General features: G+C 39.5%; 1 protein-coding gene across 2 annotated transcripts in view; it reads right to left on the bottom strand.

Moving 5' to 3' along the window:
• Positions 1 to 16,259, bottom strand: part of ABCC4 (ATP binding cassette subfamily C member 4 (PEL blood group)) — a 194,821-nt gene that overhangs the window by 99,396 nt on the left and 79,166 nt on the right. Inside the window, exons 17-19 of one of the 2 annotated variants that reach the window (XM_034417531.3) lie at positions 14,650 to 14,687; positions 11,864 to 11,964; positions 9,387 to 9,533 (exon numbers count right to left, since the gene is read on the bottom strand). In XM_034417531.3, coding sequence (XP_034273422.2) covers positions 9,387 to 9,533; positions 11,864 to 11,964; positions 14,650 to 14,687 — 286 coding nt within the window. The remainder of the gene's footprint in view (positions 1 to 9,386; positions 9,534 to 11,863; positions 11,965 to 14,649; positions 14,688 to 16,259) is intronic. The other variant, XM_087895456.1, reaches the window with a different exon arrangement.

Below are 16,259 nucleotides of genomic sequence, written 5' to 3'. Positions count from 1 at the left end.
CAAATGGGGAAGCACGATTCCCTTAACAACCGTGTTACTAACTTATCAATGCGGCGATTCACTTAAAAGTGTGGCAAGAAAGGTCGTAAAATGGGGCAAAACTCATTTGACAAATGTCTCACTTAATAACAGAGATTTTGGGCTCAGATGTGGTCGTAAATCGAGGATTACCTGTATTTTGAGAGAGGAAGGAAAAACCTCTCCTATCCACTTTTTCTATGTTAGACATTATTTTATATACCTCAGTCAACTTTTTTTCTAAGATGAAGAGTCCCAAACACAGGCTACCCACTTCTCTCAGGGAAATTGTATCAAGCCTGTGGATTATTTTGATTGCCTTCCTCCAACTCTATTACGTTCTTTTTCAAACAAAACTATACATGGTATTCCAAATGCAGAGGCCCCATAGATTTGTACCAAGGCATTATAAAGTTAGTATTTTTATTTTCAGTTTCTTTTCTACTGATCCCTAGCACTGAATTTTGTTTTTTTTAACCTAGCTGTTGTATACCAAGTCAGTATCTCCACTCTGTTAGTATCTCCACTCTGTTATCAACCATACCACCATGATCTTTTTCTTGGCTACTTCCTATTTCCTCACAACTCAGATCTCATCAATGTTTATGTGAAATTAGGGTATACTTGCCCCAACATGCATCACTTCACATTTAAGCAAATTTAACAGTTGGTTATCTCAATGGTTACCCTATATCTATGATGGCAAACCTATGGCACATGTGCCTGAAGTGGCACACGGAGCCATGTCGCCCGGCATGTGCGGCGTTGCCCGTTCCACTTCCGGATTTCTGGCGCTCATGCGCACGTGATGATCCGCTGCCCTTTGTGCATGCGGCAGTGCTGGAAACTGGAAGAGCTGGTCTTCCATTTTCCTCCGTGAGCACGCGTGCCAGACAGCTGATCGAACAAACCCGAAAGACTAGCTGGCCGGTGCACATGTGCACTCCAGAAACCAGAAGTTCATTTTTGGGTGCGCGCATACACCCTGGGCAGCTCCACTTCCGGGTTGCAGCCTAGAGGAGCGTGCACGCAAAGCACGCATGCTCTCATTTCGGCACCGAGTGCCCAAAAGTTTCACCATCACTGCCCTATATGAAGACTATTTTAATTTAATTTTTAATGAATAAGAACAAAAGCAAAATACAAAAATATTAATGAACATACATACAATATCAGAGAAGAGAAAGGCACATTAAAAGGATAGTGGTGTGAATGTATTAGAAATATATATTGTATGTACTTGAATATTTGCAATAGATAAGTATATATTATAATGACATACTGTGGCTTTTTTGTTTGTTTGTTTGTTTTATTTCTTTTGCTATAAACTGTGGAGGCCCGCCAGCGGCCAGCAGAGTTGGCAGCAGATTCGGACAGTGAGGAGGTTGGGGAGGAACGTGGGCCAGTCCTGGAATCTGGGGAAGGCTCGGACGATGGCTCTGAGTCGGAGGCAGAGAGGGGACCAAGGCCATCTGGTAGTTCTTTGCTGCCTCCGGAGTCGCTGGAGTCTGACATCAGTGAAGCAGAAGAACAGCGGGAGCCTGTTCCCAGTGTGCACATGTGCAGAGCTGCCAGGAGACAGGAACAATTAAGAAAACAGGGTCGACTTGGGAGTAAGGCTTGGAGATGATTGGCCCCTCCCATAAGACATAAAAGAGAAGTGAACGGGACGTGAGCTTTTGCAGGAAGCAATTAGTTCATCTGGCCAATTCAAGATGTGAAAATGCTGTTTGTGACTCTGTGCTAAGTTTGGCCTTGCCCTGCATCTGGAAATTAGCTCTCTGGCAGCGTTCCACATGAGATAGGTGGGTGTTGATAACCTTCCCCTGAAAGACTGTTTATCAAGCCTTGCGGATGGTAAATGAAAGTAATTTACAGTTGTATAAATAAAGACGTTTGCCGGGACTAAGTTTGTGCTGTTTACTTTCTAAGGAAGCCTAGGTCAGAACATAAACAAATTAAAGAGCCTTGATAGTACAGTGGTTTAAAGCACCCTGTTATTAACACAGCTGCCTGCAATTACTGCAGGTTCGAATCTCACCAGGCTCAAGGTTGACTCAGCCTTCCATCCTTTCTAAGGTAGGTAAATTGAGGACCCAGTTTGTGGGGGCAATAAGCTGACTTTGTATAAATATACAAAAGTATGAAGGCTATTGCTTAACGCATTGTAAGCCGCCCTGAGTCTCCGGAGAAGGGCGGCATATAAATAAAATTAAAAAAAAAAAGACATATTTGCCATTCAAATCTTTGAAAGGCTTCAATTCTTTCCTTCTATTGAGAAAATGCTGAGAGTTCCTTCATAATAATCCTTTTCAATCAGGCCATGGGCGAGTCTTTCAATAACGGATGCGCCTTCACGATATTGCTGTCTTTTACTGCATTGGCAAAGTCCAATGGCAAGATGTGTCATTTAAAAATGACATACTGAGTCCCAAGCATCTTTTACTGGAGGCATGTCTAAATCTTCTGTGTTTTTCTTACTAGGTTACATACCTGGCACGGGGGCATATCTAATCCTGAGAGATGACAAAAGCCTCCGGTCTCAATTCTCAGAAAGAAGAAGGTAAATCTTAAAGGAGGGAAGGTCAGTTGATCTGTTGCTTTTGTTCACCAGATTTCTTTCCAACACTTTAAGCTCCCATAACTGCAAAGCTTCAAAAGGTCCTTACTGTAACATTTGAAAACTGCCACTGCTCCAAAAACAATACAGAGAGGAATGCAAGGAACATGTAGGAACATATTCTTCTCCCTTTTTTGGAGAGTTTAGATTCACAGGACCCAGAACTCCTCTAAATTTGATACCTCTCCTGAAAACCACAGCTGGTAGCCTTATTTTTCTTCCAGGTCCCGACTTCAAACTTCTATCCTGGCCAGCATGAATAATTTGAAATAGGCAACTATTCTCCTTCAGATTTTTTTTTTCCCCTTTACATGCCGGAGTGGAATCTGCACTGGGTCACCTGAATCTGCAGGACAAATGCTTTTCTCCTTCATTGGGACCGCAGGAAATCTATGCAGTCAACACAGTTCTCTGTTTGGTCTGCTAGTCTTTCTCTGGCATGGAGAGCTGGTCCGGCCACATCAGACACGCATAGCCATAGTTCAGTCTCCTTCCTGAACATCTGACATGGTTGTTGTTGTTGTTGACAAAACTTTCAGAAAGAACACAGATTTTAATGTTTGCCTGACTTGGGAAGGTTCCAAGTTTCAAGCAACAGGCACACAGAGCAAAGGGTCTCAGTCTCTCGTGTGTGGGTTTGATGCATCCCGTATTGGGTTGGTGCAGATCAGAGGTGGTATTCAGCCGGTTCGTTGGCGAAGATCAGAGGTGGTATTCAGCCGGTTCGTTGGTGCAGATCAGAGGTGGTATTCAGCCAGTTTGAACTGGTTCGCCCGAACTAGTAGTGGAAATCGCAAGTGGGCATGCTCACCCACTCCGGCTCTATTTAGGCACGTTTTTGAGGCAAGGCACATGTGTGGAAGGCCGGGCGCATGCATGGACACGCGCGCACACATTTGCGAACCTGTAGAGAAAGTAAGTGAATACCACTCCTGGTGCAGATGGAATGGAAATGCATTGCTTCACACAGTCATTTTGTATCGGATGCACACAGCTCTGCATCTGATACAATCTGTAGTTCACGTCTCGGAAAACAAGTGTTTTGGCATTAAAAAAAAAGTCCGACCGTATGAATAGATAGTTAATACACACAAAGCCTGAATGCATTATTTGTCTTACTTTAGCCAACTCCTAGAGCAATCAGCGTTATAAAGGATTGCTAACAGAATCACAAGAGTTATCATCAAATAGATTTATGTGTAAGTAAGGCTATTTAAACTTGTAACAAAAGCTATTATGATACAAATAGCTGTAGCAGAGCAACTCCCACAAAAATCATTCAGTATCACACCCTGATAAGGTTAAGGTACACAGAACCATTGTTATATGAAAGAAAGAAAAAAAATATTTAAGGTATTCTTTTTGCCTTAAACATATGGCAGCCAAACAGGTTTAATTACCACACCTTATACTTAGCCTACTAACTGTTTCAAGAAAACACCCAGGAATACTATTTAGAATATTAGAACATAGAATAACAGAGTTAGAAGGGACCTTGGAGGTCATCTAGTCCAACCCCCTGCCTGAGCAGGAGAGTCTATTCCATTTCAGACAAACGGCTGTACAGTCTCTTCTTCAAAGCTTCCAGTGACGGGGCACCCACAACTTCTGAAGGCAAGCCATTCCATTTGTAAGGTATCGCTTCTATTAGATTCCTCTTGTCTATTAATAGGAGGAGTAAACTTTTCCTAGGCAATGAACACTAATATATAGCAAAAAGATTTTCCTACAATTAAGCTACTCAGTCGAATGAAGTAGAAATAAAACAAAAGCTATCAGTAATGTTAAATGATCTAAGTGAGAAACACGCAAACCATCAAGCCTCCAGATACGCATTTTTCATTAAGATAAAGATATAATAAATACCTTCTAAAATACATCTACTTTCCAAAAAAAAGAGAGAGAGGGAGAGACCAGTTTGGCAATTCATCCTGGACAGACATAACACAGTTATCTTTTGGCAATGTGCCTAAGAGCATATATGACTGATGAATGATATTGCCAATGGAGTATTTTAATATGAAGCTACCCCTTGTAACCTGTTCATATGATCCATCAAAAATACTAGCTGCTTTTAAAATTACATGCCTTCCAACCAGTATTTCTTGTTTAAACATGCTGTCTACTTGAGAACATTACTTGGGTGAACAAGCAATGATTGCTAAAAATTATGGTGAGTGGTCTCACCATTCAATCTGGCCAAATTGTACCTCAAACTTCCTTCTGGTATTGTATTGTATTGTATTTATTTATTTATTTATCAAATTTTTATACCGCCCTTCTCCCAAAGGGACTCAGGGCGGTGTACAGCCAAGATAAAAACCAACAATATAAAAGTTAAAAACAATTTAAAATTATTAAATAGTTTGGCCAATCATCTAAAACACAATAACCCATTAAAATAATATTTTAGGCCAGCCCTGCTTGATGGAATAATAGCGTTTTAAGGGCATGGCGGAAGGTACGGAGGTCGGAAATCCAACGAATCTCCGGGGGCAGCTCGTTCCAGAAGGCAGGTGCTCCCACAGAGAAGGCTCTCCCCCTGGGGTTCGCCAGTCGACACTGTCTAACCGACAGCACCCTGAGGAGACCCTCTCTGTGGGAGCGTACTGGTCGGTGGGAGGCTATCGGAGGCAGAAGGCGGTCTTGTAAATTGTATTCCTTTTTAGCGAGCTCAGTTAGTCTGCTCCTGCTTTTTTTATTTTGGTTGGTTTTGTTGTTGTTGTTGTTTTTTAGAAAGAGAGAGAAAAAATAAGCCCATGGGTCTTGCTTCTTGATGTGCACTCACTTTTAAATACTTTTGAATTAATCCCATGGGAAGTTCTCAAGCAGGGCCCCTAAAAGGAATTCATTCCACATGACTTATGTAACAAAACTTTAGGTTTGATGAGCACTGAAAAGAGCTAACAAACAAACAATGCACCTTGCAATGGTCTTAAGTCAAATTAGAATTGTCAACATTTCATTCTAACCACTAAGAATTCATTCAGTTGCCTGTCCTATAAGATATTGGATATAAATATGAAGTTGCTTTTTCTTTGGTCTATGTAACTCAGCATTGCTTACACTAATTGGTAGTGTGTCTATAGTCCTTCAGGGCCCCGTTACATTCAAAATAATGGAGGTCAGGCTTTAGAAATTTTATCTATATCCACACATTTCACTCCTCCAAACATGACACTAAGAATAGTCAAGACATATTTTCCTCTTTTAAAAGGGCATTCATTGTAAAGCGAGGATAGAATAAAGCAGCTCATGCTGCCCTCTTGTGGTAAAAGATCAGAAGGCATCATTATTCAAGTTAAAACTAATGCAGCTGTTGTAATAGTCTTTTCTTACTATACCGTTTTTCAAAAGCCAGATCAACTTGGTAAATTCTTACTAGCGGTTTGCCAAGAGGCACTTTGCCAAGATTAAGAATGGGTGGTGCACAGTAAGCTTGCTTTGCTGCACCAGCAATTGCTTTTTCAGGAAGCCACTGGACTTTCTTGGTTTTTCTTTTGAAGAAGTTTCGCTTCTCATCCAAGAAGCTTCTTCGGCTCTGACAGGATAGTGGGGTATGGAAGGATTTATATTCCTTGCAGATAGCTAGTAATTTGCATCCTTTTAGAGGGTTGTTAAAGCACTTGGAGATTTATCTGTGTCCTTAGTAATGCTTCTAGTTCCTGTAGTCTGCAATATTTCCTCTGGAAATCCATTCCTACTCCCACACCATTCAAAGGGTGTTCATCCCAAAATGGTATAGCTAAACGTCGGTAGAGATTCTCAGTCATCCAGGTCATGGTTGTCCCGAAGGTGCTTTTTCAAGAGGCAATTGGACTTTCTTGTTTTGTTTTGGGTTTTTTTTGAAGATGTTTCACTTCTCATCCAAAAATCTTCTTCAGCTCTGACAGGATAGTGTGGAATGGAAGGATTTATATTCCTTGCAGACAGCTGGTCATTTGCATCCTTTTAGAGAGTCATTGAAGCACTTGGGTTTCCAGAGGGGGAAAATAATGCAGACTACAGGAACCAGGATCACTACTCAGGTGACTCTGAGGACAGAGATAAACCTCCAAGTGCTTCAACAACCCTCTAAAAGGATGCAAATGTTCAGCTGTCTGCAAGGAATATAAATCCTTCCATTCCCCACTATCCTGTCAGAGCTGAAGAAGCTTCTTGGCTGAGAAGCGAAATGTCTTCAAAGAAAAACAAGAAAATCCAATTGCCTATTGAAAAAGCACCTTTGGGACACCTATGACCTGGATGACTGAGAATCTCTGAAGACGATTGGCAGTGGTACCTTAGTTACAAGGTGCGCATCAAAAAGATCTACTTAATGCTGCTATTGCTACCATTACTGTGACCAATTAAAAAAATGTTATTTATTCACCCATTAAATCTCTCAATCTCTCTCTTTCAGGAATTTTAGGTGGAGAGCCATGTTAGTTTACAGTGACAAAAAAAATAGCAGCTGTCTAGTAGCATTTTTTTTTCTCTTCTGAAGCTCGCAACAACTTATACCTTTTAATAAAATGTATTAGCCAAAAAAAAGGAGCTACCAGGGTCCTTCTGATCTCTCACCCTACCCGTACCCACTCCTGGTCACATTTTCTCATTTTTATATTTGTTTATATTTGCTTTATGCTGTGTACCACTAAGCTACTGAGTATGATGGATGCTCTAAGAGTTTAAATAGAACACTGTAATTGGAAACTCAGCACATGTCAGAAACATGCTTAAGCATGCCCAGTCAGGTTTGGCCTATAGAAAACACAGGGAGATACTAGCATGATACCTTTGTAAAAGCAAAAAGACCAGAAAAACAACTTTCACTGTGCAATGAATGAAACATCAACCAATAGTCTTGCTTAATGTCAGAAATTCATTTTGGCTTGGTTTTATGGTCATTAGTAAGCCTCTAATACTTTTCTTCTCTTCCAAGTTCTTTGTCAGTCACAGAACTCAAGGGAGGAAGGAGACAACTCTTGACAGTGAAAGAGGCTTTTAAGGAAGTGGAAGTTACCTTATCCACAAAGAACATGAGGAAAGATCTCACATTTTCAAGAGCATCTCCCCTCAATGGCAGTCAGATGAGTTATCCTTACTACGTACACTCTGTGTTCAGGCAATCTAAGTTTTCTAAGCCTCCTTCGTGTCATGGTTTCATGTGCTAATTTGAAATCAATCTTTAACCAGATTTAAAGCTGAATTATAATTTAAAGGAAACATATGTCAATTAAGACTGGCAAAGGAAAACTCAAGACCAGAGGTGAAAATCCAGCAGGTTCTGACAAGTTCTGGAGAACCAGTAGCAGAAATTTTGAGTAGTTCAGAGAAACAGCAAATACCACCTCTAGCTGGCCCCAGAGTGGGGTGGGAGTGGAGATTTTGCAATATCTCCCCCCAGGAGTGGGGAGGAAATGGAGATTTTGCAGTATCCTTCCCCTGACACGCCCACCAAGCCACACCACGCCCACCAAGCCATGCACACAGAACCGGTAGTAAAAAAAAATTGGATTTCACCACTGCTCAAGACCATATTGGTTGGAAACATGCAGAAGAGGCCATCCTACAGTGGAAAGACAATGGCTAAATAATGATGATATTACTAACAAAGTAAACTAAACTAAATATCTTATCCTTTTTGGCAGTAAGAAAACAAGCAGAGTTTTTAACAGTAAGCGAATTTTATGTTGTTGTTGTTGTTGTTGTTGTTGTTGTTGTTGTTGTTGTTGTTGTTGTTGTTATTATTATTATTATTATTATTATTATTATTATTATTATTATTATTATTATTAATTAAATTTCTATACCGCCCTTCTCCAAAAAGGACTCAGGGCGGTGCACAGCCAAAGTAAAAACAGAGCATACAAAATTTAAAAACAATATTAAAATAATTAAATATTTTGGCCGTAAATTAAAACAACCCAATTTAAAATCAATTTAAAATGTTGCTAGTAGGACCATAAATTAGAGGGTGAAAATATTATTCTGCACTTTCTCAATCAATGAACCTTTAAGCCAGGGGTGGGTTCCACTTACCTTTGCTACTGGTTTGCAATGGGAACGCCTGTGCGTGCTTGCTTTGCTCACACGTGGCACTTCTGCTCATGCGCAGAGCGTGCATGATGACATCTGGGCTGGTGGGCAGAGCCTCCCACAGCCGTTACTACCGGTTCGCCATATCCGGACCAAACTGGTAGCAACCCACTTTAAGCACATGTCATGATGTCAACTGAAGAAGACATCTCTGCAAAAAAATTGCCAGCTACACTAAGTAGACGTTAAAAATGTGAACATTCTGCAGATGCCACTTAGCTGAAAAGAGGCATGAAGGGGAAATAATCTTTTGATCATTCATACAAGAGCCATGGTGATGCAGTGATTAGAATGGAGTATTGCAGTCTAATTCTGCCTTCTGCTGACAGCTGGCAGTTCGATTCTCACCAGCTCAAGGTTGACTCAGCCTTCCATCCTTCCGAAGTTCGGTAAAATGAGGAGCCAGATTGTTGGGAGAAATATGCTGACTGTGTAAACCACTTAGAGAGGGCTGTAAAGGATTGTGAAGTGGTATATAAGTCTAAATGCTATTGCTATACATCAAAAGTGTCATCTACAACCTACCAATAATGATGTCAAAAGGATAACATGCATGGAATAATGTCACCATTCAAATAGTGTGATGATGTTCCTGAATCACCTATCCTCTGCTTCTTCTTGCCCATAGTCAGCAGTATTCCACTATTGTAAAGTGATAGAAACTTACCAATAGGGTTTCTGTCAAAAAACAGCACTGGAGTTCTCAAAACCGACTGAAACATTTTGTCATGTAAAGTCCGAGCTGCGTTAACCAAAATGTGAAACATAATTAGGCTCCTCAGTATACTGAAAAGTATCGTAGCCACAGTTAAACCTGTATTTAAATGAAGGGCAGAATTACATAATGTAATCTATCAATTTCAAGAATCTATCAACAAACATTAAAAAAAAAATCATGCATCACAACGATAGTAGTTCGACAGTAATTTATTTTACATCAAATATTGTTAATTTAACAAACCTTCTGCAACAAGAAAATTAGTAATTCTGCACAAATTTCCTACAAGTTATTTGCCTCTAGCTGGGTAAGTGAGGTGCATGATGACAAAACAAGAAGCGCAAATAGCTTTTGATAAGCCCATGATCTGACTTAAATTCATCATTAAAGTAACTCTTTTATTTATTTGTTGGATGTATGTGGTGCCCATCTTGTCTGGTAGTGAGTCTAGGAAACTCTTCCTTATATTTTTCCCTAATGAAAGTCCTCTGCTGCTATTTATCCCTGTTTGGTGGTAAGCATAAATAAAATAACTGATAGAGGTGCATTCATGGACCTACATTTGACTGACATTCAGTTAACAAAGGATCCAGCCAAACAATTCAGGCTTGTACGTTGTTCTCTGTTATTCTTTGTTTTTAAATATTTTTTAAAATGTTTTTTAAATGTTTTAACAAGTTAAATGTTTTAACAATTGTAAGCTGCCCAGAGTCACTGGAAATTGGGCAGCATATAAATTTAATAAATTATCATTATATACACAACAGTGTGAATTCACATCCGCCAGTTCTTTAGCTGGTATTGGGCTTTATTTTTCTCTTTTTTGTGTGTGACAGAGATAACAAGGCCCTGTGAGACTCTGAGCAGGTAGACTGCTGCTTCTCAATCTGCTGTGGGGCACACTTTGGGGATGGAGTTGTAAAGGAGTTAAATGAGTCTATTAAAACACAATTTCATGCAATAAATGTCTTGTTTTAGGAAAAAAATGTACAGCTAAAAATGGATGACTTGCCCCAGATTTCAACAGGGTTGCTCTGGAGTTACAAAATTACTACGGGGCCATGTGTATTCTGCAGGATGCTTATCCCTGGTATGCACAGTGGTCCCTTAAGAGTCCAATGAAAGGACAGACGGACATTCTTTATTATAGGTAAAGGTAAAGGTTTCTCTCGCACATATGTGCTAGTCGTTCCTGACTCTAGGGGGCGGTGCTCATCTCCATTTCAAAGATGAAGAGCCAGTGCTGTCCGAAGATGTCTCCGTGGTCATGTGGCTGGCATGACTAAACACCAAGGTTCACGGAACGCTGTTACCTTCCCACCAAAGGTGATTCCTATTTTTCTACATGCTTTCAAACTGCTAAGTTGGCAGAAGCTGGACAAGTAACAGGAGCTTACCCTGTTACTCAGCACTAGGAATTCGAACCGCTGAACTGCCGACCTTTCGATCGACAAGCTCAGAGTCTTAGCCACATCCCCTATTCGCATCCCCTATTCTTTATTATAGACACTGATTAATCAACATACAGTATATACTTCTAAAACCCTTCAGTCTTTTTGTACTGTTCAAATGGTACATCATAGGGCAGCCAGTTTTAAATCAAGGCACGTCAAATGATGTAACTTACAGAATTCCAGGAGCCATTACACTCCTGTAATGGGAGTGAAATTTAGGGAAGGTGTGGCTATCTATTTCAGTGTTGCTGTGTTGCCACTGCTTCAGCACAGGTACATTGTTATAGTCAGAGCAATGTGATCATCATTTATGTTCCTTAATATCTTCCCACAACTCAATGGGGAAGCCGGCAGGAAATGTAAACTTGATTGTTGATTGCCAATGCTCCCTGCCAACTTCTCAAAATCGAAGTATTTGCTTATGGGAAGCTGGCAGGGAGCATCAGCAATGGGGAAGTTGGTAGGAAAGGTTGCAAGTCTCCCCTACCCTGAAGTTCTGCAGCCTCTCTTGGGCACTCCGCACACCCTTCCTGACCAGCACCACATGGCCACAGACCCAACATTCAAGGCACCTCTTGCACATACTCGTGTACCTTCCCAATTCCCGCAACCCACACTTGCACACCCGGGCCTGACACCCTTCCTGATCTGCACTACACTCCTGTATACCATTCCTGTCAGCGCCACAAAAAATGTACAGTGTGAAGATCAGGGAGTGTGCACGGGGCACATGAGAAATGCCACACAGGTCAGGGAGGATGCATAGAAGTTGTGGAGTTGCACACTAGGAGTTGGGAAGAATATGTGGGGGTGTATCAGCACAACTTACATGATCAGGAAATGTTGCTAGAAAAATGACCCAATGGGACACAGGTTGTCTAGTAACATTTAAAAGTTATTTAAAAACCCTCATATTTTAGGTTCATGCTATAGATTTTTGCAAATTACAGTTGATACTTTAAAAGTTTTTACCTGCATACATTCCTAAATACCAGTGAAGATCCAGATTTTCTGTGATATTTTGCCCACCATATTCCATTCTAGTGACATTTAGCATTACTTGCTGGTTTGCCCTGTGGACACATGGAAAGAAGGTATTTCAAACAAGCACATGAGAACATATTGCTTGGAATAAATCTCTGGTTTCTCTCTAAGTTTCAGAAAAGTTGAAACAGCTCACTTTGCAAAGCATAAAACAACAGTCATTCTTCAACTGTAATCTGTAATTTATGAAATAATAAACCATATGTGGACTTCTGATATTATATTTATTTATTTATTTATTTATTTATTTATTTATTTGTCAACAAGTACAAGGAAATAAGTAACAGTATAGACATGGACATGGACACATATAAAAGGAAATAAATAAGCAAAACATAGCCATAAACACATAAAATGAGTACACATAAATGGGAACAGTAGGACAAGGACAGTAGGCACGCTGGTGCGCTTATGCACACCCCCTTAGGGATCTCTTAAGAAACATGAAAGGTCCACGGTAGACAGTTTAAGGTGAAAGGTATGGGGATTAGCGAGACTAACAACAGGGTCAGGTAGAGTGTTCCAGACATTTACTACTCTATTGCAGAAGTCATATTTCTTACAATCAAGATTAGAACGAATTACATTGAGTTTGAATCTATTGATAGCCCTTGTGTAATTATGATTGAAATTAAAGTATTCATATACAGGCAGAACGTTTTGCTAAATAATCTTATGAGCTAAGCTTAGGTTGGAACGTAGACGGCATAGTTCAAGGCTATCAAGCTTGGTGGTATAGGAAAAATATGTTAAATAAGGAAGAACAGAATCAATGTGAAGATACTGCCTGCTTTGGCAATGTTATTTGTTTCACTACATTAAGTTTTGCCCCAGAAATAAATAGTAAAAATCAGGGTTTGTTCCAAATTATGTTGTTATTTAATAAAAACTTTTGCATTACCTTTCAATAAATAACAATGTAAGGTAGCACAGAGCATAGAAATATAACACAATTAACACCACCATTTTAAAAACAACAACAGTAGAGTATCATGTAGAGTTTAAAATGCTAAAATATTTAATTCTATTCCAATATGGCATCTAAAAGTTTTTTAAACAAATGTCAAGGCTCTTCTCTACTAGGATTGTTTCAAAGGGACACCCTGTGATACATTAGAACACATGGCCTCTAGGTACAAAATTTGTGAATGTAAGATTTCTTTTATAAACTGCATAATTCACTAACTGTAAATACATTTAATTGAATCAATGACCTATAGTCAAAAAGAAATTAAGGTAAATGTAATCCAATCATTAAAAGATGCATGTTAAAAGGATACAAAAATCTGTAAAGATTTTATACTGGTACATTGTTTGTGAAAATTGTTGCATTTTCACAAACAATTTCATTTACTGAATTTTCCCTTACATATTCTTTATGCTTTGTTTTGTTGTTTCAACTGTGTGTTTTTTTCAAACTTTTACTGTGTACTTTATTTCATACACTATTTCAAAAATTTGTCTATTGTATATGATACATTTTTAAATCCTGGGTTAAAAATTGTCTTCCATTAAAACTTCTCTCATTTTATTAAGAATAATATTGATATATCTATTGAAATAGAAGAATTAAGGATTTTCAGAAGTGTAAATTACACACTAGGAAAATCATGGCTAGTAAAAGAGTAGTCTCTATTTAACAGTAAGTGGACAAAGTGACTTTTTCTTATCAGCCAAACTTGTTGATACAGTTTAATACTGATTGATCTGCTAGAAGTCTCATGTATTCATTAAATACTGTGAAAAATCATGGTTTATCTGGATGATTTCACAGAATCCATCCAGGAAGTGGATTTCTGGCTCTCCTGTTATTTTGTACAAAGCTTTCTTTTACTTTATACTAATGAGCTGCCGATTTTTAGATTTCTGAGAGAGAGAGAGAGAATTTTGGAATATTTTTAATGAAAGATGGTAAAAGCACAATGCACAAAATAAAAATGAAATAATAGTTTTGGGATGGGGTAAAGAGAAAGGGTGACTGCATTTTTCCATAAATTCAAACTATGCTTACCAAAAATACTATGAACTAATATGAAGAACTGCTGTATGGATTTCCAAAGACTAAAAGCATTTTTGTCTTGTTTTCAAAAAGAATATGGATCAAAAGCAGGGGTGAAATGCTCCCGGTTCGGACCGGATCGCCCGATCCGGTAGCGATGGAGGCGGGTGGTTCGGAGAACTGGTAGCAAAAATCCCTGCCCCCGCCCCCACATGCCCAGCTGAGCCGCACAATCATCAGAGGCTTTTTTTTTACTTTTAAAAGCATTTTTTCTACAACTACGGCCGAAAAAACGCTTTTAAAAGTTAAAAAAAAAAGCCTCTGATGATCGCGCAGCTCATCAAAGGCATTTAAAAGAAAAAAAACCTTTGTTTTTTTTTAAATGCTCTGACGATCCCAGCTGAGTTCCCTGATCGGCAGAGGCTTAAAAGCCTCTGCCGATCAGGGAACTCAGCTGGGATCGTCGGAGCCTTTTGAAAATATTTTTTTACAACTTCTTAGCCGAAGAGGTTGTAGAAAAAATGGTTTTAAAAGTAAAAAAAAAAATGGCCACGCCCACCCAGTCACATTACCCCCACACACACACCAAGCCACGTCCACAGAACCAGTAGTAAGAAATTTTAGATTTCACGCCTGATCAAAAGTCCTGATTTATTCATTTGCCACATTCTTAAAAGTGATCATTTACATGATTTATATAGAAACATTCACTCACCAATAAGAAAGCCACCAATCCTGGAGTACATAAGTAACCTAAAACAGTTAAAACAATTCTTTTAGAATTTATTTTGGATTATTTAATGCCTTGTGGTTTAAATTCAAAACATGTTTCAAGTATGATAAACTATCCTTGAGCCTTTCTTTTTAGATATACATACTATTCAAAAAAATAAATACATGCATGCACATACTTATATGCAAAAATTTTAGATTCTTCCAGTCAACTTGTATTTTTTTAATAAGCGAACAGAAGCAAATGTTCATGGTATGAAGTTAACCACAACACCCAAAGGTGCTTTTTAAAAAGGCAACTGGGTTTTCTTTGTTTTTGCTTAAAGACGTTTCACTTGTCATCCAAGAAGCTTCTCCGGTTCTAAAGAGAAGAAAACCGAAGAAGCTTCTTGGCTGAGAAGCAAAACATCTTCAAGCAAAAACAAAGGAAACCCAGTTGCCTTTTGAAAAAGCACCTTCAGAAGAACCATGTTCCAGATGACTAAGAATCTCCATAAACTCCATATTTTGTTGCCTTCAGAGCTCTTCCCTCTCTTTTAGGTTATTAGACTTAGTATTAAGAATTTTGTAGAGAGATTTTAATGTTTCACTACTATAGTTCAATATTGTGATATCAATGCTAGCTATGTGCTATTTTTATCTTTCATAAGATTCAATGTTATTATTAAAATACCTTGTGCTAATCTATGACCCAAATCAAGATTTGATGGACTGATACCTCCAAATCAATCTTGAATAAAAGTAAAGATTTGGGAATGGCTTTCACAGTCCTCACCACTTGAATATTACTGAAGATATTCAGAGAAGTCTCAAACATGCAGTAAAACAGCACAACTTTCTGAAGGCCTTTCAAACTCTTGACATGTTCCCTGTTCTTACTCTCAATCTGTGCACAACTGCACATAAACAGTAATCGTGCATTCCGATTTGTGGGAAAATGTGGCATTTAACTTTGTGTAATGTTGTAACAGCTTCCATTCATTAGGAATTAATTTAAACATAGAATTTGATCTGGGTTGCCTAAAATTTTTAATATGCACCAAAAAGCATTCTGGATTGTCAGACACCCTAGACCAGGAGTGTTACACTCAAGACCCATGGGCCGGATCTGGCCTGCAGGGTGCTTAGATCTGGCCCATGGGGCCAGACTAGAGATATCAAAGGATCAGCCGGCAGTGCCTCTGCAGTCCAAAACTGGCTGCGTCATCCCCCCTCCCCCGCAGCCCATTTTCGGCCTCCACAGCATCCTGCAGTACTCTGCTGGCTAAAAACGGGCCACACAGAGGCCTCGGGAGGCGTCTGCGTGGCCCATCTTTGGCCAGCAGAGTGCTGCTGGAAGCTGGGGGGGGTGAAAACAAGGCACGGGGGGTGCAGCCACCCACACCCCGTTTTGGCCGGCAAGTTGCTGCAGGAGGTATCCATCCCATCTCCCCCCCCACCCCCACAGCCGGTGGAGAACTACAATGCTAATCCGGCCCTTGAAGAAATCCAGTCTGACACTCCTGTCCTAGACTGTCAACTTCTTCAGCTCCACTCAGAATGTTCTGAACAGTCTTTTTTTTTGTTCAAGAAAATCAGCCATCTTTTATGAAT

The sequence above is a fragment of the Pantherophis guttatus genome, chromosome 5 (genome assembly GCF_059756535.1).
Source record: "Pantherophis guttatus breed Tessera chromosome 5, ASM5975653v1, whole genome shotgun sequence".
NCBI classification, from domain to species: domain Eukaryota; kingdom Metazoa; phylum Chordata; class Lepidosauria; order Squamata; family Colubridae; genus Pantherophis; species Pantherophis guttatus.
This window is presented reverse-complemented; position numbering and strand designations above follow the sequence as displayed.